Source organism: Scomber japonicus, chromosome 16 (assembly GCF_027409825.1).
Source record: "Scomber japonicus isolate fScoJap1 chromosome 16, fScoJap1.pri, whole genome shotgun sequence".
In the NCBI taxonomy this organism is placed as follows: Eukaryota; Metazoa; Chordata; class Actinopteri; order Scombriformes; family Scombridae; genus Scomber; species Scomber japonicus.
The window spans coordinates 6,197,184-6,219,397 of record NC_070593.1 but is presented as its reverse complement, the minus strand read 5'-3'; the positions used below and the strand labels follow the sequence as shown (position 1 = coordinate 6,219,397).

Genomic DNA, 22,214 nt, shown 5'->3' with positions numbered 1-22,214 from the left:
CAGAAGTTGGGTAGACAGTGCCACGATTAATCTTCTTTCAAACCACGGCAAGCAATGCAGTTCAGGTCAGAAAAACTCAAGAATGGACAGCAGTTTTAAAGAGGCTTTGAAGCTGCAGAACAATGATTTCCAAGCCCTGGTTTGCACAAGCGAGTCTACACTCACAACAGGAAATCTATGTCTTTAGGAGTTGGGGAGTTAAATACCTTGGCATGGGTTCTAAGAGGCTATTGAGGTTGACTTTTAGGTGAGATTTTCTTGAAAGCTATTTGTCAATTCAAAAGGAGACAATACATAATGAAAGTTGGAAGGACCTTTTTGAAAAATACCTGAACCCATTAGACACAAGCTGTGATAAGAGGTCAGAACTGGAGGAGTTGGAGGGTTAAAGATCATCTCTTTATAGTCACTAAGCTCTTCAGTGGAAAGTTAAGTGGACAAAGTCTTGGATAAATTGACCCCATCTCTTTTGACTGTTCCTTCTTTCCTTCCTTCTTCCCTCTATCTTTAATTTTTCCTTCCTTCTTCCCCTCCTCCCCTCTTTCTTTGCTCCCTCCTCCTTCCATCCTTCCTTGCTTCCTTCCTTCCTTCCTCCCTCCCTCCTTACTCCTTTCCTCCGCCCTTCCTTGCTTCCTTCCTCCCCTCTTTCTTTGCTCCCTCCTCCTTCCTTGCTTCCTTCCTTCCTCCTTTCCTTCCTCCCTCCTTACTCCTTTCCTTCCTTCCTTCCGTTTTTCCTCCCTCCCTCCTTACTCCTTTCTTCCCTTCCTTCCTTCCTTCCTTCCTTCCTTACATCCTTCCATCCTTCCATCCTTCTTTCCTTCCTTCCTTCCTCCTTTCCTCCCTCCCTCCTTCATTGACCCGAGGACAACAGGAGGGTTAAGTGGACAAAATCTTGGATATTTTTGAGCTCTCAGTGTCAAGAGATTCCCCAATTGTCAGATGGATTTGGGAACAATGCCTGTTGAAGGTGCGAAAGGAGGACTGGAAGTTGAAGGTCCTGGAAATGACATACTAGATGAATATCAAACCACAGATTCAGTAGGAATTTTGTTCTTATAGGAAAAGTTAGAGTAGCTTTGATCAGAATTAGCTTGTGCAGTGTTATTGTCTAGTAAACGCTTGACTGATCTACTTAGAAAAAGGTTTTATTGGCAATCATAGGTAACAGAGGCTCCTAAATAGAAGAGGCAGACACCTAACTTTAAATGTCTCAATCATAACAATACATCATACAGACTGAGTGTCAAACAAACAGCATCGTAACAATTTTACTCAAAATTGGTTGCCCTGGTAGCCTTGATGGTTAAGGTGCAGGTGCACGCTACATAACTAGAACATCTATGGCCCCATTTCTGGCCGGGACCATTTGTTGCATGTCATACCTCTATCTACCCATGTTTCCTGCCTCTAAACTACAACTGTCAAATAAAGGCAAGAAAATAATCTTAAAAAACAAACTATTCAAAATCTGATCACGTAGTGGCGGTGTTTAGCTCCATGTGTTGAGCTACAGTCCTCACTGCAGGTAACCCTGTTTCGAATCCCGCACCGAGCGGTCCTATCCTGCGTGTTATTGCCTCCCATTTCTTGTCTCTCTCTCTACTAACCTGTACCATAAAGGTAAAAAGCCCCAAAAATATACTTAAAAAAAAAAAAATCTGATCACGTACAAAAGAGAAAAAAAAGAAGCCTATTCCAGACATTAAAGCTTATATCTGTAACTATATTCTTGACACTACACCAAACACTTTCACCACCTCCTCTTTTTGATATATGATGGTGTGTTTTGACAATGACTGGTGGTTCAGGTCCTGCAGGGAGGGGGACAAGGAGTCTGTCCAAAAGGCGTCACAGGTGGCATCTTTCCTATTTACTGATTATGTCTTTCAGCCTTATCCTGCTATGATGTTGAATGTGTACTGGAGAGGTGTTTAGCCAAGACTGGCAGAGTACTGGTTGCCAATACTGATTGCACTGATGTTGCATCAGGATGCAGTGTTTGAGAACTCAGAGTTAAAAGTTTTAGGGGTTTTTTTGTTTTGTTTTTTTAGTTTCAATACTCACCATTGTTACAAGATTTGTCATCAAAGCCAAAAGAATGAGATCACGGCTACACAATTTCAAGATAGGATTACTCTGCTGTATAGCTGGCTTTACTTTATGTGACTCTGTGAGGAGTTGAATGAAATCAGGAGGAGCACAAATTTGACCTGCTGCTCCACCACATTGTGAGGAGTTAGTCGAGGTGATCAGGGTACTTGTAAAGGAAGTCCCCTGGGCTAGCTCCCTATCACACTGTTCCAGACATGACCTACTGGGAGGAGACCACTGTGCAGACCCAGGACCCGCTGGGGTGATTACTTTACATCTCCCAATAGACCCAAGAGTGCTTTGGTATGACACAAGGAGAGCTGGAGGATGTTTCTAGAAAAAAAAGGGATGTCTAGGGGCTGTTTGACCAAACTTACAACATGAAGCTGCTACTATTCACAATCTGAAAGCTAGTCAGTTTTGTGAAAAGGATCCCTGGACTGCTCAGTTTGACGTGCTGCCATCACATCCCTGAACAAGACTGATGGATGACATATGCATAAGAGGACTGCTCACAACTCTTGTAACTCTTTTTTTATATTGTTTAAATCATAATGTTCAAAGTGATAATAATTATTAAACAGTATCCACTGTAACAAGTGAAAGTTAAATGTCAGCTCAATATTTATTTCAGTCCCTTGTGGTACATTTTAGATGGCATGTTTAACCAAAGGCTTGCAGAGAGAATAGCTCCAACATCCCAGACATTACAAGCAATCAACAATAAAGACTGCAAGTGTCAAAGCTCCTGTGCTCAAACTAGAGTAAGGATTTTAAAGGTCAGAATGACAGCACCCAGACAATAGATGAAACACATGGCCTTGCTTCCCCAGATTGTTCTCTAACTGAGAAAATTGACAACAATTACATCTGGACTGACATTGCTGCTCTTTTATCAAGTCCCAGGATTTACTGACAAAAATATCCAATTCAAGTAAACATCCACTCCCCAGTCTTCTCTCCTCCAAATAGAGCATTTGGCTCTCAAGCCCAGGACATTTAAAGTGTATTCTTTATCAACATTGTCGTCTACAACGGTTATTACGCCCAGTTTTGTCCCAGACCATCTCAACATTGACATATAAGAGATGTAAACACCTGTTCTGCTTTGTGCTGAGCATTGCATTTATACAACCAAAGACAAAGATAACATAATGAGAGCACGGGATAATAGGATGTCTTGCTGACAACCAGTTGTTCTGTGGTCAGGATCATTGTCATCTTGTACGACACCCTCCTCTTGCCTCTTGGCATCGTACAGCAGGGTGCAGCTGGCAGGGTGGAAGTGGTTCAGTATGCTGTCAGCTATGCCCTCTAATGGGCTCTGTGACCATGCTTTAGGACAGATGACTTGTTCAAGGCCAGTTGGATCTCACTTATGTAAATGATCTTATATTAACTCTCAGTGAACATAGTACTATAAAGTTGAATGTACAGCTTGTTAATTTCTATGGGGAAATGTGTATATATATAGCTGCAAATAGATGTCATTTTCTTTGCACATTTCATTTTTTCAGTCTCTCAATTGTATTTATTGTATAAGTGAATTGTAAAGGTTTAATGTATTAGGCCTTATGTCACTCCATCTTAGTTTGGGGGTTTCAGTAGAGAGGTTTGTGGTTTCTCAAAATGGTCTAAATGAAAACTGAAAGTGTACTGTACATTATATAGTACATTATTTTGTCCATTTTTCTTTTTTCCAATTCATTTTATGTCAAATGACAAACAACATAAATCAAACAGAAACACATAAATGTAGCCTCCATCCTTAAAAAAAACAAGTGTTATGTTCTTCAAGGCTCACATACTGTTTCATCTTTGAACTAAAACTGCAGCTACTGCAACCTTTTCATCCTCTCTGTGTGTTTGTAGGCAGTTGTTTACATGTGCATTCGTGTTTTTTTACTGTAACAAGACGCCCGATGCTCATTTAAGATCCTGAAGGAAATCAGAACAAAAGACTTCTTAAATTTATGCTTTTTTGCAGTGAAACAGTCTAAATTGCCTCCCTGATGTTAAGAGCTGGCGTTCATTGTGGCAGACATGGGAGGGGGGGTTAGTCACCAGTCTCAGAAGTCCTCAGAAAAAGGCTTCATTTGCTGCCCTCTCCAGTGACTAACCAGCTACTTTGGTGCAATCTTTCAGTAGCCTGATGAATCGCTATTTCAGCTCAACAAGAGGAACAGACCCTCATTGGACATTCAGGCATCTTAAAGGTGCAGTGTGTATAATTTATTGGCATTTAACTGTGAGGGTGCAGATTGCAACTAACCGAATACCCTTCGTCTTCCCCTTCCAAGCAACGATCACAAAACTCGCAATTTGTACAATACTCTGATTTATGACCAAATACCTGCAAAACTACTGAGTATCCCATCGGCATCAGCTGTACTTTGGTAAATATGAGACATGCTAGGATGGTGAAAATGGCCATTATACTTCAGCATCACAAAGAGCTGCTAATAATGGCTGTGAACTCTATAAAGTCTTGTTGTTTTTCACCAGGTGTTTGGTAGACCTCAGTGACAGTGTCTGTGATGAATGCTTCAATTTAAATGGATGAGGTGAAGAGATTTTATAGCAATTTTGTTTTAAGGCATGAGTGTATTTGATACTTTCATAAAGAGGAGAGGGAATAGTACAGGAAGTGCTCATATACATTTATTTATGTAAAAGTGGCAATAATGTAAATGTATTAAACAAAAAGCCTGCATTCAGATTCTGTGACAGTAACAATGTTGATATACTAATGTATAAAAAAGGAACAGTGTGTTTTTGTTAAATCAAAGCTTTTACTCTGGGGAATGTTTATGTCTTTAGAGAGACTGATGAGAGAGGGAATATAAGACACAGGAGGAAAGAGTAGAGGAAACATGAGAATCAAAAAATTGTTCTTTAGATTGTTTCTGTTTTATCTGGGTCTCTGACAATGTATATTTTGAACATATTTACCTATTGATCTCCATATAAGAACCAAGAGATAAATGCTGTATGGAGGAGTAAAAGGTACACTCTGAAAAATAGTTGAGGAAAAGTAGAAAGTCGTAAAATGAAAATGCTCTAAAAGTATCTCAAAGTTGTGCATGAGCTGATGTAAATGTATCTGATTTCTGGTCACATCATGATGCTGTGAGAAAATATGGTATATCTACCAAAAAAAGGCAAATATTACTCTGCTGCTGTCGAATATCATCATACTCCCAAGCAGTACCTCTAATTTATAGCCACATAAAAATCTCTACAAGTATTCTCATTATCATAACATCCAATTTAGACTTTTTCAAGCTACAGATTGAAGTCTTGAGCCTTTGTCTTTCATTTCTTTTCAAATACTGATCCCGTAATCTAATTTCAGGGTAATAATCATTTCTTCCACCCCTCCATCACAAGTCCAAACTCTAAAATCAATTTACTATTATATTGCAAAACATAAATGTGTCTGCAAAAAAGATATATTCTTCGTCAAAACAGTATGGTCATTTTCTTCAGTGGCAAAATGGCTTTTCGAAGATTGTAGCATTCAGGTCTCAAAGATACACATGACCACACACACTTTCAATTCTAAGAAGACAAAGAAAAATGCCCCAACTGCAGTTGTGTGGTTATTCTGGTACAGCTGCAGAATGATATTGACTTTCTACGGGATGGATTAGTCACTGAGGAATCTGAGAAGGAAATTAGTATTCTGCATCACAACCAAAGTGTTCCCTTGGTTCTCCTCTAAATTTCATCACGTTTTGCTGAATCAATGATACAGACCAAAAAGACCCAATCACAGCGTATTTGGACGACCAATTATTGTCTAAAGGAGTCTTTGTGCAAATTAAATTTATGTAAAAGCATTTCAACGTTTTTTTTCTTTCACTATTGCGTGTCAGTGTGCGTTCGCTAATAAATGACTGTGTCTACATGCATGTTTGTGCGTTTCCCATTGACACGTTTGTCTGTGTGTGCATTTATCAGAGGAGTATTGCTTTTTTTTTTGTTCAGGCATCACAGCTGGGGAGAAGAGAGGGCATTATTAGCAGCTGTGAAAACAGAGACAACAGAACAGCAGAAATCCCAGCAGACCCTCTGAGTCATCTTGGTTAAAAAGTGTTCAGGGAGGCACAGTTAGCTAATAAGGAACTACAATATACAGTAACAAAAGCACAGTCCCTTGGTAGTGCTGTCAAAGATTTATCAGACAATCCAAGAGCCCGTTATCTCTAATAGGATTCATCATACTGTCTATAGCAAGTCACTCAGCCATACAACTGCCTAAGAGAAAAATGTGTGTGTGTGTGTGTGTGTGTGTGTGTGTGTGTGTGTGTGAGAGAGAGAGAGAGAGAGAGAGAGACCCAGTCAAGAAATCAACAACATAACAATGCATCGGCTCCAATACCAGACAACAAACTTCATTTATCACCTATGAGCTGAGATCTTTGGTCAGTTAAGTCGATATTGTGAACTTCGAGTTGCTGCTTGGAGCTGAGACTTAAAGACTTGCTGCCTTCAATAACTTCAATTAACTGACTGTTAATTGAATAATGCTTTGTCATTGGCCTTCAAGGAAAACAGCCATTCAAGTCACATTTATTTATTTAGTTCAATATCAGTGTCTCAACTATTGTGTGGCTGCAGGTACAGTAATCACTTGGTTGATTCATTATTTAGTAACCCTGTCTCTTAGAAATGATGTTTATATGCAACAAACTTACACCAGCAATTATGTTGTAAAGACATAATGATGTAATGCCAGCTTGATTACTGCTTTTATCAACACTAGAAGGAAATGTTGTTAATTAGTTTATTTACCATGTCTTTTTTTTCACATTATCAAGTTGTGACATCCACAGCATGATTAAAAGACATTTTATAGTTATATTGATGCTTTTGCAGCTCTTTGAGGTTAATAGATAAGACTGGCTTTTTTTTTTTTTTTTTTTTTACATTCTCCTTATTGTCAACAAATCTCAATCTGCAGAGCCAAACCAACAATGATCAAATCTACTTACAAGTATGTGTATCCAAACGCCTGATGTATCGTATTCCCTTTGTGCTATCAACCTTGTTGTCCAAGAACTATTAAATCCTTTACACTTGAGTTATTTGAGAAATGTACAATGTAGTACACACAGTTGTAATATGTAGCACAACAAGCTAGTGAAGCCTTGTGAACCAAAACGCAATCTCAGAGGCATCCACCTTTACACAGAACTACTCTCCAAGGATTGAAAACATGATCACTGTTATTAGTCTTTGGAGCCATATCTGAAAAAAAAAAAAAAAAAAAAAAACCTAAAAGAAAAAAAACTACCATGACTTTAATCTTCTGGGTGAAGGAACACATCAACCACTGCAACAATGGGGCTCTTTCTTAATAACATTTAATAAAAATGTTTTATTAGTTTTTAGACAACAACAGAGGTATACAGTAGTATAGAGGATATAGACATTCCTCTAAGGGAGGGAGGAAGGAAGGAATGAAGGAGGGAAGGAAGGAAGGGAGGAAAGGACGGAGGGAGGAAGGGAGAAGGAAGGAAGGTGGGAGGGAGAAGGAAGGAAGGTGGGAGGGAGGAAGGAAGGAAGGAGGGAGGAAGGAAAGGAAGGAAGGAAGGGCGGAGGAAATAAGGAAGGAAGGTAGGAGGGAGGGAAGTAGGAAAGAAGGAAGCAGGGAGGGAGAAAGGAAGGAAAGAAAGAAAGAAAGAAGGGGGAAGGAAGGAGAGGAAGGAGGAAGGAAGGAAGGAGGGAGGGAGGGAGAGAGGAAGGAAAGGAAGGAAGGAAGGGCAGAGGAAATAAGGTTGGAAGGTAGGAGGGAGGGAGGGAAGGAGGAAAGAAGGAAGGAGGGAGGGAGAAAGGAAGGAAAGGAAGGAGGGAGGAAGGAAAGGAAGGAAGGAGGGAGGGACGGAGGAAATAAGGAAGGATGGTAAGGGGAGGGAAGAAGGAAAGAAGGTAGGGGGGAGGAAAAGAAAGAGAGAAGGAGGGAGGGAGGGAGAAAGGAAGGAAGGAAGGAAGCAAGCAAGCAAGGGAGACTTTGGAAACACACACAATACTTGGCTCTACACATGAGATTTGTCGACAGTAAGAAAAATATAGAAAATCACCAGCCGCAGTCGTTTATGGGCAGATTGTAGTCTTTCACTGATTATCCAAAGTGCTGTTGTTATCCAAACCACATCCAGGACTATGTGATGTGAATGCCAGTATGTGGTGTTAGAGTCCTGCGCTCTGTACGCCCACCATTCACCCCGAACACCTTTATACAACCTGCAAGCGGTACATACAGTAAATACAGCTCTTCCTACACTGAAACAAATGTTGTCAGGGGAAAAAAAATCCCAGGCAGCAATTACAGTATGTTTCCCTGCAGAGTACATTTGTAAAAAATTAAAAGCATATGAACACTATTTTCTAGGAGACATTGTTACATTTAGACCCTAAGATGTCAGAAAATACAACACAAATAGTGAAGATGATGATGTCAAGTCTTTATTGTGTCCAACCAACAGTTAAAAAAGATGTTCAGTTTACTCAGTGATAGAAAACTAAAAGAAGCATCAAATGTAGAAGCTAGAACCATGAAATATTTGGCATCTTTCTCTCGATAAATCAAATAATTCAACCCCATCCGCTGCTGCAGTATCCCAGCTCAAGCTCCCTAAGAGAAAAAGATCTCCCTTCAAAGAAAGGAAAAAAGTCAACACTAAGAACAATGGAAATAAAAAAGAAGAAGAAACACAGGAATTCAATTCTACAGTGATCCACCCTCCTCAGACAACCAGTGGTGCTGTTGAAGCTGTGTGAAAGAGACAGAAAACACACAGAAAGTTGTAATAATATGTAAAAATGAATAAAGAGTTTTATAATCCAATAACAGGATTATAATCAGTCCCAATACTTGGATTCTGTCTTTGGGTAGGTTTAAAGATGAAGGAGAAGAGAAGTTGATGGTGTAGTTTTCTGGGATATTGACTCATGTATAAAAAAAAAAGCTGAGTCAAGCTTACTGTGTGTGGACTCATAATTCATTTTATTGTCATCAATATCATCTGCTGTCCTCACAGTTTTATCATCATCATTCATTTTATGAACTCTTAATAGTGATGGATATCATATCGTTATTGAGGATTGAATTAAATTTTTTCTTAGCTATCTTCAGATGCAATGGTGCAGCCAGTAGAGAAGCTCTTATGGATTTTAAAAGAAGCTTTCCTTCGTTGGCTGAAAGCTGGCGGCTGATGGCAGTGACTGATGGCCGGTGGCTCTAGAGGAGCGGGAGCTTTAGGTGGGAGGCAAAGAGGAGCCACCCGGCGAGAAGGAGAAAGCTCAAATTCTGTCACCATCTCCACACTTTTTTTTCCTTTTAACCCTCCTGTTGTCCTTGAGTTAAGGGAGGGAGGAAGGAAGGAAGGAAGGAAGGAAGGAAGAAATAAGGAAGGAAGGTAGGAGGGAGGGAAGGAGGAAAGAAGGAAGGAAGGAGGGAGGGAGAAAGGAAGGAAAGAAAGAAGGAAGGGAGGAAGGAAAGGAAGGGAGGAAGGAAAGGAAGGGAGGGAGAAAGGAAGGAAAGAAAGAAGGAAGGGAGGAAGGAAAGGAAGGAAGGAAGGACGGAGGAAATAAGGAAGGAAGGTTGGAGGGAGGGAAGGAAGGACAGAGGAAATAAGGAAGGAAGGTTGAAGGGAGCGAAGGAGGAAAGAAGGTAGGTGGGAGGAAAGAAAGAGAGAAGAAGGGAGGAAGGAAGGAAGGAAGGGAGGGAGAAAGGAAGGAAGGAAGGACGGAGGAAGGAGGGAGGAAGGAAAGAAGGAAGGAGGTTTTGCTTGTCCTCCTATTGTTGGGTGTCTTTCAGTTATGTCTGACTAGCCGCCGCAGCTGCATATACATGTTTATATTAGTTCAGTGTTCATGTTGATTTCACTTCATTTCCCACTAAGCTTTCATTCAACAAGATCATTTTTCAGTTCATGCTAATTTGGATAGTCCAATATTTAGTCTGTAAAAAAGCAGAGCAGATTTGTCTTAGCTGTTTTAGGTTTTTTGGTGACGAGAATGAAGTTGTCAGAATCCTTTTTTCCTTGAAAATATTTCTTTAAATTCAGAATCTGCTCCTTGAACCAAACCAGGTGTGTTTCTGCATGAGTGAGGGATGAGAGAATGAGAACAAAGAAAAAAAAGGGGGGGGGGCAGAAGAGAGATACGTGGAAAAGGATGACGCAGGGAGAGAGGAAATCAGAGAGAAACAGACACACAGAGGAAAAGAAACAAAAAATCAGAGAGGGGAGCTCAAACAGATTATTTACCTCGGTGGGATAAACAGGGAGGCATATACGATGGAACGAATTTGAATGACAAGGCAACTGATTTCTCCTAATTGGTTTTGACTGTCTCTCTTTGAACTGCCGGTGCGCCGCGGCTCTGTTTCCAGGCATACAGTTATCTCTTGCAATCTGGAGTGCTGCTTAATTTCTCAGACAAATATCAAACCTCTCTCCACACTGGATTAGCTGCAATTTAATAAGATTTGCACTGCCACTGTTCACCAGGGGCTTTCTCTTTTGCCTTGAAGCCAAGGGAAGCCAAATTTGGCTTTAAGGTTCCTCTCTCCTCCACCTTCCATATCAGAACACCCACGCACGCCACCCACACATCTGTTTCCACCTGCAGAGCCACATACTTACATAAGACAGGCAGAAGAAATTACTCAGAACATGTTTTTTTAAATAATATTTCTCCTTTTTTGTAGAATTTAGTGACATCTAGCAGAACGGACTTGGCAGAAATGTAATATCATATTCATAAGTGTGTTTTAATTAGCATATGTTAATCCCACGAAAATAAGAATTATTGTGTTTCCGTTACTTTAAAATTAGACTTTTATATTTATATATGGGGGGGGGGGGCACGCTCTACCACCGAGGTCGCCATGTTGCACTGCCATGTTTCTACGGTAACCCAGAGCAGACAAACCAAACATTGGCTCTAGAGAATGCTTTTCATGGTTTTTGAGAGTTTCACAGCCATCATAGGTTCTCATACATGTTTTGAAGGGAAGAGGAAAAGAGGGGGATGGAGGGGGAGGGGTATTCAGTTTCAAATCTGAAATCTCACAGCTAGATGCTACTAAATCCTAAACTAAACACTGCTCATTTAAACCAAGAGAAGACAGCTACCACAGGAGTAAGATAACATCATGCATTTCCTGTGCAAATCTGCATTTTAAGAGTTTTCTCCGAGCAGGTGAAGTATCTTGACATTAGGTTGATTCATCCAGTTTTTTCAAGGTATCATCATTTGATCCAGGAGAATCCTTGAGTGGAGCTGATTTGCATCGGAAACGAACGACTTTATCTCACCCTGCAATATCTTCAACTCCTTTTACTTTACCTAATATGAACCAGATTTTAAGACTATAGCAGAATAACTGATTTGTTGAAGGGGATTTTTTTTTTTGGCACACTAAATGCTGCCTGTCAAGACCTCAGCGAAGATGAGCTCTTCACTTGAGTGGCAGATGCTTTCTCTCAGTAGCATCCACAAACATCCCAAACCCATAGCAACAAGCATCCTGCCTCACTGTCAGTCTAGACGTTTATTGACAGCTTGTTGCTAGATTAGCTGAATCCTCGGAAAAGGTTGAGAATTTTCCTGCTGGGCACATGCCAGTTTTAACCCCCTTTTTTCTCCACCACAAGTACAGCAGACTTCAGCAAAGGGATGTTGAACACTTTTCTGATTTATATGATCATTTTTACAGTCTCTTCTCCCACTGTGAGTTCATGTAACACAGAGTTACAGTCTGAGCAAATGAAGACAGTGAATTCTGGCAGTTTTTTTTTCCAGTCTGCTGCTGGTAGAAAATGAGCAAGTTTCTGCCTTTACTGCTTTCGCTCCTTATCACTTGATTGAGCTGTGATGGAATCAAATTTGATTAAGATTTAATTGCTGAACTAACCCGCCACACAGAAAGTCTCACAGTGCAGTCAGTGACACAGAAATGCTTTTGGACATGATTTCTGGGAATCTGTCAGGCAGTAGATAACCAATTTTTCTCACCTCTTTAAAACTAATGTCTGTCATTTTGCATAGTTTCATAGAGAAGCAAGAGTGCAGTCGGTGTCGGTGCTCTCAGTATATAGCTGCAGAAAATGTAATCCCTTTAACATATAGTTTTCCCTTTCTCTTCTCAATTTGCTTTATGGATGGAAAAATAATCTTATTCCACACTTTCCTTTAGTGGTGTTTATATAGTTGCACCATCTCATCAAATAGACAACAATTGTATTTTATGAATCATTTTATACACATTTTCTCAAAATTCTGCCTGCTATGTTTAGTCTCTGGAAAATATTGGATCTCTATTAAGATTCTTAGTTGAGCATTTTTTTTCCTGCACACACATGAGTTTGTATTGACTGGCAGTAAGGTTGCAAAGGGGTGGAACATTTCCGGTAAATTTCCATGGGAAGTTAAGCTGGGGAATTTTGGAAATATTCCAAATTGGAAACTTTCCATGGGAATTTATGGGAATTAAATGGGAATTTATGGGAATTTATGGCAATTGAGGGTATTTAGTGGAAAGGTATCATATATAAGCAAAAATAATTGTTTAGTTATAAGCAAAATAATACAATTAAAACATATTTATTTATAAGTTGAACATGATCAAGTTGAACAATCAAAACAACTGTGCAGGCTCAAAAGTCTGGCTTCAAGTTGTGTGCTCTGGAAAATATTGGATCTCTATTGAGATTCTTAGTTGAGCTTTTTTTTTCCTGCACACACATGAGTCTGTATTGACTGGCTCACTGGCAGGTTAGTAAATATTAAGGAGTAAATATGTGGTTTGGAACAATGCAGTTTTAATGAAGTGTTTAGAATCTCTCAATTAAACATGATTTATCTTTTATGTATTTAAAAGGTAACATGGATATGTGTGTTTAATGCCAAACTAGACACATAGATTAAAATAAACCTCTTTTTTTTGTGAGTGAGTGTGTGTGTAAGAGCGTCTCGACATCTCGTAGTAAACAAGCATTCACTGTCCTTAAGGGAATAAAGTTTGCATGCGATTAGTGTCACATGAAATGAGACAACTGTAAATGCGTGCCCCCACCCACCCACCCACCCCTCAAACAAATGATGCAGCCCCTCTCTGGGCCAATCTGTAACAAATATGACACTTTGTTTTGACTGGGGCTGAAGCACTTCGGTGTAATTTTGAACATGTCAGGATGTATTGGCGAGATGCATCATTCTCCCATTTACTGTATATTTCATGTGACAACTGTATGAATTTATGAATAATATAGCACCCCCCCTCGGGTTTGTGAATGTAAATTCTGGACAGCGGTGGTAGTGAGATGCATCGCTGACCAAGTCGGATTGCTACTGACAAGGAATGTTCAAATTTGATCCGATTATTAAAACCAATTCAATTTTTTTTTGATTGTCTTAGCAATGACGCATTGGAACGTAAAATCTCACTTTCATACAACAGTTAGTTTTTGATTTGCTTTGATTTTACACTTCAGAGACAGTTCATCCGTCATGGTGAGGAATGCTCAGCCTGTGAACAGTTGTGGAACATAATCTGTGGCTCTGAAGGAGCTTTCTGAAGTCCCAGTGGAAATCATTGTTATCTCATCATGGTTATCTCATGAAGACCAATATTTTTTGGAGCATGGCCCATACTAGACTAAAAGCTCTGGATATATTTTCCCCTGTCGCACTGATTTTGATTTATTAATTGTCTCTCATTGGCCTTTAAACTTAATTTAAGTGACCAGTCTGCAATAATTAGGCATGTGAAAACCTGGAACCAAGGTACACAGGTAAAATAAACACCTTAATGTGGTATGAATAGATTTGAATTATTCCATGCTAAATGTTCAGATTAGTTCAGTTGACCAACCAAACTCATATCTTTGCATTGCTGTTTTTTTTTGTTTTTTTTTAATGACCCAGTGATTAGTGGCCCAGTCATTTCAAAATTCCCTGGAAAACCAATTATTAAATAGAAAGTAATTAAGACATGCTTTTCTAGTTTAGCAAGATAGCTTAGCTCAAATTAGCCATGAATTAGGTCAAATTAACCATAGGCCTACTAGTCCAAAGCTAATATAGACCATCATGATTTTAAATATAAGTATAGTGCTTCATTCATATTGCTTTATTTGTTTTGTATCATTATGATGTGCATGTTCTCACACACACGTTTGTTAATTTAGGGTTTCTGTGCATGGAGATATTACTCCATCCATAACAGCCTCCAAAATATTGTGACTATTTGAAGCTTCAATAATGTGGGACCACAACACACCATTAACTCTGGCGTTGTGGTTAGTGTCAGCTGTTTTCGGACAAGCTGTCCAGGGTGCATCCGTGTGATTTTATGAGGTTGCCCAATTGCAGGTCACTTAACAAGTCAGCTGGATTTTAGTGCATAAATGCCTGCTGCAAGCCACATGAAGACTAGGGGCGAGTTATTAGTAAGTTTTATGGGGGGATATTTTCTGTTGGGGGTTTTCATTTGCCCAAGCATGTGTCTGGCAGTTAACATGTTACTGTCTGTATCAGTAATTTGTATTTGCCTCAATGGTAGAATTGGTAAATGATCAGCTAGTGCAAATGGCTGACCATTATGGCACTGTTGGCAGAGGAAAAGCCGTAAAGAGGAGATTAGAAATGCGGTTTTGTTGTTAACAAGGTGTGTTAAAGGGAAGTGAGTTGTGTATGGTTGTGGCCTCGTCGGTGTGTGTGTGTGTCAGCAGTTGTGCCTGCAGCTGCTTTGACTTAGCAGAAATACTTGTTAGCTATGCAGTTTAATCAAGAGAAGTTACGGTTAAATGGGTTCACTTCTGTTGTGGCCACTTGAGCCAGGTCATAACCGTGTCCTCTGTCTGTCTTTGTCTTGCAGGAGTTCCTCGCATGGCTCTCTCTGCGGGCGGGAGGGACTGCCTGCGTGCTGGGGACACCTGCTCCAGCAATGACACCTGCAGCCCACGACTGCGTACCCTGAGGCAGTGTGTGGCAGGGGACGGCAGCGTGAAGCTGGGGCCCGGGGCACGAAACCAGTGTGAGAATGCCATGACGGCGCTGCTGTCCACCCCTCTGCACGGCTGCCAATGTAAACGAGGCATGAAGAGAGAAAAGAACTGCCTGAGTATCTACTGGAGTCTGCACCAGTCTGTGCTGCACGGTAAGGCTGGCAGTCAGGTTGCAAAGGGGTGGAAAAGTTTCCAGTAAATTTCCATGGGAAGTTCAGCTGGGGAATTTTGGAAATATTCCCAATTGGAAACTTTCCATGAGAATTATGGGAATTTATGGGAATTAAATGGGAATTTATGGCAATTGAGGGTAATTTAGTGAAAAGGTGTCATATCTAAGCAAAAATAATTGTTTAGTGATAAGCAAAATAAAACAATTAAAACAGATTTATTTATAAGTTAAACAATCAAACAGAACAAAAACAACCGTGCAGTCCACAGGCTCAAAAGTCTGGCTTCAAGTTGTGTTCTCTGGCCTCAAAAGTGTGGTCCAGAATTGTAGAAATCAACTGTGCATGTGATGGAGGAATGCACAGTGCATGTAGGGGACGTGGCCTCAGTATGCACAGTACATGTAGGGGGCGTGGCCTCAGTATGCACAGTGCATGTAGGGGGCGTGGTTTCAGTAGCCCTGCAGTAAACAGTGTGCTATGTGAGCATGTGATAGCATAGATATTCAACTGTACTGCATGATATCTGGTTGTTTTAGTCAGGATTATGCTAAAATATTATTTTACACAACTATATTTAAGTTCCCTAATAAGAACATACCTTCAGTTTAGTAAATTCTTGGTTAATTCCCGTTAATTCCCATGGAAAGTTTCCAAGGTTGAAAATTCCCGGAATTTTGCAACCCTAGCTGGCAGTAACACGCCAAATCTGATGGTTCTGTTCCCGAGAGGTGGGCAGGAGCAGGTAGGCTACAGCACAATGTTACTGGGATTATCAAGTGTGTGCCACCCATTACATATGAAAGAGACCCCCTTCCTCCAGACCGCTCAACAGCAAATTCTGTGTTGAAATGAAAAGAGTGATTATTGTGTCAAAAATAGTTAAAATTGAGGCTTTGATTCCTTTTGTTTCACCCAGAGAGTCATTGTACTTTATCACTTTTGTACTGATCTGAAATGCTTTGCACTGCCTTTGTCATTTTCTACATTAACTATGTTCTTTGTGGCACTTTTACATTCAGATTTAGGCATTTAACATATTCAGTACCTTTATATCTAGAACAACTGGAGACAAGTGCAACAGTACACCAAGCTTAAAATTTAAACTGGCAATATTGCAAGACGTGACTTGGTGGATAATAGACTGATAAAGGAAACTGCTGCCTGAGTTTAATACATCAACTATCAGCTCTAGAGTGAGTGTGCAACAAACAATTTGAAAGGTACAATGTGCACATAGGGTGGGTAAAATAACCTGAAATGTTGATTAGTTATGGCTGCATGTATCTGCAGCTTGGGCACAAATGATTCCACCCCTTTATTTTTTTTTACAATCCAGCTCCTTCAGTTAGCTCATGCTGTTTTAAAGACCTACATATTAAAGAGCTGATTGCCAGACCTGTTTGAAAGTGCTGCTAATTAGTTTTTAACCTCAAATGATCTGCTTTTGTTGCTGTGCATGTAATTGCAATTAACTTACTTTAAAGTTGAACTGTTTTATATATAACGTCAAGGCTGGATTATCAACCGGAAAAAGCCTAGCAACTGCCCTGAGCTCCCAGACCACCTGGGGGCCCCCCAAATATCCCAGGTTCACCGCATGTCATCTGATATCTTGATTAAATGTTCATTAGCTGGTAATATTATAAGAGCATTTTATTTTTTATTTTTACCAATAATTCATAGGGGCCATGCACCAAAATGCTTCCATTGAATGTATTGGACCAGAGTTTGTGTGTTTTATCTCTTAGTCACATAAAACCCTTGGCATGTGTAGTTTATTGTGTGCTCTGTTTTTAATGAGGAGTCAGTATGGGGTCCAACAGTATGGGGTCCCACTAACAGGTTAATCCAGCCATGCATCAGGTGTTATTTTCTCTACTTATTATCACTTTGAATAAAACTTCTACTGATCCTATTGAGTCTTTGTTTCCTCTAGTGCATTATGCATAGTACATTATGTTTATTCTCTCCTTTTCTCTCCTCTCAAATGTGTTGGCAGGACTCAGCCTGGTGGAGGACTACCCGTATGAACCAGAGGAGAGGGGCTCTGATTACGTTCGTCTGGCCTCCATCGCTGCAGGTGACTGGGCGAGCTGCCACTGCTACCTGTGTTAATGCTGTTTCTGCTGTCAGCTGTCCTAAAAAAAGTTATTTAAATGATCAAAACTAACATTTTTTCCCCCAAAAAAACAAGCCAGTCTCAACTAAGTTACGTGTCAAAGGAAGAGCAAATTGACATGTTATTCTGCTTCATTTCGACAGAGCAGACAGGTGAGTTTGCAAAGTGTTTGATGAGTAACAGCCACACACTTTGTTTCTGTCTTGCTTTTGAGCCCGTGGGCAAGCTGCAGGGCTGGTATGTGCTGCTGTTAGCCCCTGAGGCACATATTAATTACCTATTTACTTAAATGCAGCTGGCAGCAGGTAAAACTAGGGGGGGGGGCAGAAAGAGAAAGAAAGGCAGAGAAAAGAAAGAAATTGAAAGAAAAAGGTCACGTAGAGTCAGTAAGAGGGAGAAAGAGACAAAAAACATAAAAATAACTGAAGACAGACAGAGCTTGTTTGTTTACTTAAAACAGCACTACTTTTTTCCTGTTAGAGGTTTCCAAAAGAGAGAGAGGTACACAGAAAAAAAGTACTTACATTTCTTTTCACTGGAGAGGACAGAAAGTCAAGTGTGTTTTTTTTTCTTCCCCTCTGACAGCAGTTATTCTCTGGATGAGTGAAGCTGAGATGGGGAGCCTGTGAAACTTAAATGAAGACTCAAATGAAGTAATTAGTATGACAGGCATGCTCGATGCCTTACAGTATAATGATAAATGCTCTACACACACATAAAAATATGTTAATACAAGTGAATAATACAGTAATGCTCAAAGGGAGGATAGTGATTCATTTAAGTATCAAAACATATAAAGTATCCAGACAGTGTTTGTGAACATGAACAGCAGTCGCCTCAAATAACATGAAAAACAAAAGTCAAATTTAACATTTCTTTACTATTAAAAGACACCTTTGTAAAAATGAGCACTTGATGAGATTAATCATATTAATTAGATTAGCTGTTGTCATACTTTTATTTTGAAAATGTTTTTCTTATGAAATCCCTTATCATTTTTTTTATAAATAATGAATTGCATATGTTTATTTATTTTTTTAATTGATTCAGATCTGACATATGTTGCACCATTTTGGTGTGCAATAATGATCTGCTCAAGAGAGAATGTATAGAAGCAATTAGAAACTAGAAATCAAATAGATAAGAGGTCATTTTTTATTTATATTTATCACAGGATTTGATGTGTTATCTCCGATGTTTCTGTTTCACATATATAAAGATATTAAAGTTGCATTAGATAGTTGGCAGTGCCTAGTTGCAAAAAGGGTTCAGTGACAAATACATAATTGTATGGTTTTAATACCTGATATAATTCAAGGCAACATTAGCAAAAAGCACAAAGTTTTTATCCCAAATGGATGAGAAAGGCAAGATAATTAACACTGATGATGAAGCCAGTTTGCATAAAACCCCTAAAGGTGATTTCAGGCTATGCAATAGTTCTGTAACAATAACAGTTGTAATGTGTCAGTAGTTGCATTTAATAGTCTTCTATTAATTAGTTTCATAAATATGAGAGTGATATCTATCTTCTCATCGAGAAAGCATATTTCCCAAAATGTCAGATCATTCATCTAAAGTTTGATAGACTTCATCATTAAGCTGTATAATAGTGATATAATGATATTGGTTATGTTAAACACAGTCAGAGTTCCAAAACTTAAAGTGAACATATGTAAAAAATTCTTTCTGCAAGTCAAAAGTCAGGGTTTCAACTTGCTCAAAAGTCTATATTTACCTTGTGCATAAATGTATTTGAGAAGTTTATATTTCAAGTAAAGAATGATTAAAAAAAGAGGTGAAATTCTACTTTTATAGTTCATTTATGTGGCCTCCAGAACTGCTAGAAGTTTGCTGAGGGCTGCTATAAGATACATAAGGTGTTTCTTTTAACTGTAAATCATGCAAATATATTCCAGTACAGCCCCAGTATGAAAATATAGATTTGGAAATGTGCATGATTTGTCCTCTTTAAGTCGTGTTACCATCTCAGAACTCAGAGCTGTGAAACTGAAAGGCAGTAAATAAACAGTGATATGACTTCTTGTGGGTGCAGAAGTGTTCATACTTGAATTTTATATATAAATTATTATTCACTCTTCTGTATTTATTATTATATATTTATATTTGAAGTGGAGATGGTGAAGAAGTAATACCTTAATTAGCAGAGAGGTGCTTTTTTATTGCTCCCATACTTTGCGATTAACCCTCCTGTTGTCCTCGAGTCAAGGAAGGAAGTTAGGAAGAAGAAGAAGGAAGGAAAGGAGGGAAGGAGGGAGGAAAGGAGGGAGGATGGAGAAAGAAGTAAGGAAAGGAGGAATGAGGGAAGGAAGGAAGAAGGGAGTGAAGGAAGGAAGGAAGGAAGGAGGGAGGGAGGAAAGAAGGAAGAAGGGAGTGAAGGAAGGAAGGAAGGAAGGAGGGAGGGAAGGAAGGAAGGAAAGAGAGAAGGAGGGATGGAGGGAGGGAGGGAGGGAGGGAGGGAGGGTGGAAAGGAGGGAGGGAGGAAGGAGGGAAGGAAGGTAGGTGGGAGGGAGGAAAGAAGGAAGGAGGGAGTCAAGGAAGGAAGGAGAGAGGGAGGGAGGAAAGAAGGACAGAAGGAAGGAAGGAAGGAAGGAAGGAAGGAAAGAAAAAGGAAAAGTCAAAACAGATGGGGTCAATTTGACCCAGGAGGACAACACAAGGGTTAAGGCTTTAAATTGAGAGAAAGTGTGTTTTACATAAAATAATAGACAATACTCTACAGTATGTCATCATCTGTTACATTTTTCAATTAGAGTCCCTGTTCAGAATAATGGATTGTAGATTAAGTGGGTGGCATGAGATGGTGTCTATTCTGTATTAAAGTATCATTTTTGATGTGGGCCTATAATTCACAACAGTACATATTCCCATACATCCAATTTCTACCATAAGCACACACGCTCACTCACAGCAGAGGTACTGTGCTCTACACCTTCTCTCAGGCTTTCATTTTCATGCATGTTCCCACAACATCTCAGTCAGCTATTTTGTAACCCACCATGAATCTCAGCAGTATATTGTGTTGGTGATATCAGCTCAGTACCATTCATGATTCCTAGAAAATCATCAGGCATGCTGGAACATTTGCTCTTGTCTCCTTCACCAATTCATTTTCTATGGGCTTGTTGTGCATAATTGAGTTAGATCACAGATTAGGGAAATGGGATAAAACTGCTCTCACCTGCTGTGGAAGACAGTAGGTGTATACGTGTGGAGGAAGATGCATACAAAAACCAACAATAACTAAACAATTCAAATTTAGTGAACCATCACTTTTTCTGGGGGGGCTGGGGGGGGGGGGGTTACGTCATACAAAAGCAGCTTATTAAAATGATGCCACTGGTTTTTTGGCTGCTTTGAAATACAGCAGCGCAAATCTACACTGTACAGCTTCTTCATAAATTTCACTCCACTGACTCCACGGGAGGTCAAAGTTGACAGCCATGCCATGCATCTTGACAAGTTGACTGCCAAAACAACAAAGGTGTGATTAATGGATGTTTTTCTGCCCTTATAACATCTCTCTCTCAAACTGAGTAATGACCCTTTTCAAAAACACAAGCCAGAGTCACAGCTCATCATATTTTAAGGAATATTTGAACAACAAAGTACCTCACCCTTTACCAATTAATCAGTTAACTAAAGTGTAGTGGCATTAGGATGGTGCCTCTGCTTAAAAACAGACAATGTTCTGCATCAAGGAAGAAGCCTTTTAATGCATCGTTGAGCTCCTGCAGTGGTTAAAATTGCTTGTCCTTTCTCTTTCACGCACCTTTTGTTGGAAGGCAAATACCAGCAGCTTTGTTTTCTTCTGGTCTGTGATGCAACAGATTAGCCACAAACTGTGTAAAACATTACAGGAAATTACAGGACATAGCGCACCCTGCAGTCATAGGAGTAGTACAGTGACAAATGTTTGATATTAGTGGCTCTCTACACTCCAGCACTTTGGATGTGAAATGCAACTATGACTTTGAAAGAGAAGTTTTTGGGTTTCAGCTTTAATTTGAAGGTGTTCTTGCCTCGTCATTGTCCTACTGCGATATTCAAAGTTTTGGTGGACAGTGTATTTTTAAGAGGCTTAGGATTTTACATTGTTTATCCAATATGGATGTAACCACCCGCAAAGACTCCACTCAAATACTCAACAGATAGTCTATCCTTTAAAGGACCAGTGTGTAGGATTTAGTGGCATCTCGTAGTGAGATTGCAGATTGCTGAACTAACTGAATACCCCCTGTCTTCCCCCTGTGTAGGAAAACCAACAGTGGCTGCAGTCCTCTCTAGAGCCAGTGTTTGGTTTGTCCATTAGGGTTACTATAGAAACATGGCAGTGCAAAATGATGGGCCCTGTGAAAGAGGACTTGTTCCCTATGTAAATATATAGGGCTCATTCTAGGCAAATAAAAAAACAATGATTCTTAGCTTCAGGTGATTGTTGCTAATTAAAGTCTATTCAGTTCAGCTAGATGCTACTAAATTCTACGCACTGCACCTTTATGTATCAAACATTACCTGTTGACATAATTCATAGACTATGGCATGTTTGATTCACAGCAGTTATAATGGCTTCTAATGTTGAGTCTCAGCTAAATGTATGCATCCATGTCTACTGCTGTTTAGTATGTTCCACAACCCTTGCTTTTACTATATGCTTCTTTCAGCAGGGCTTTGGAATTATGAGGAGATGTTAGCGGATCGACAAGGGTGTGCAGTTCACTACAGTAGGAATATGCTATGAGAAGCACCATTGTGTCTTTAGTATATGACATTGCCCTAACCAGCACA

The 22,214-nt window shown here is 39.7% G+C and overlaps 1 protein-coding gene across 1 annotated transcript in view; it reads left to right on the top strand.

The window, feature by feature from the left end:
* gfra4a (GDNF family receptor alpha 4a) overlaps positions 1–22,214 on the top strand; it is an 85,641-nt gene that overhangs the window by 35,907 nt on the left and 27,520 nt on the right. The window contains exons 2-3 of the mRNA XM_053336253.1: positions 14,984–15,265; positions 17,286–17,366. Coding sequence (XP_053192228.1) covers positions 14,984–15,265; positions 17,286–17,366 — 363 coding nt within the window. The remainder of the gene's footprint in view (positions 1–14,983; positions 15,266–17,285; positions 17,367–22,214) is intronic.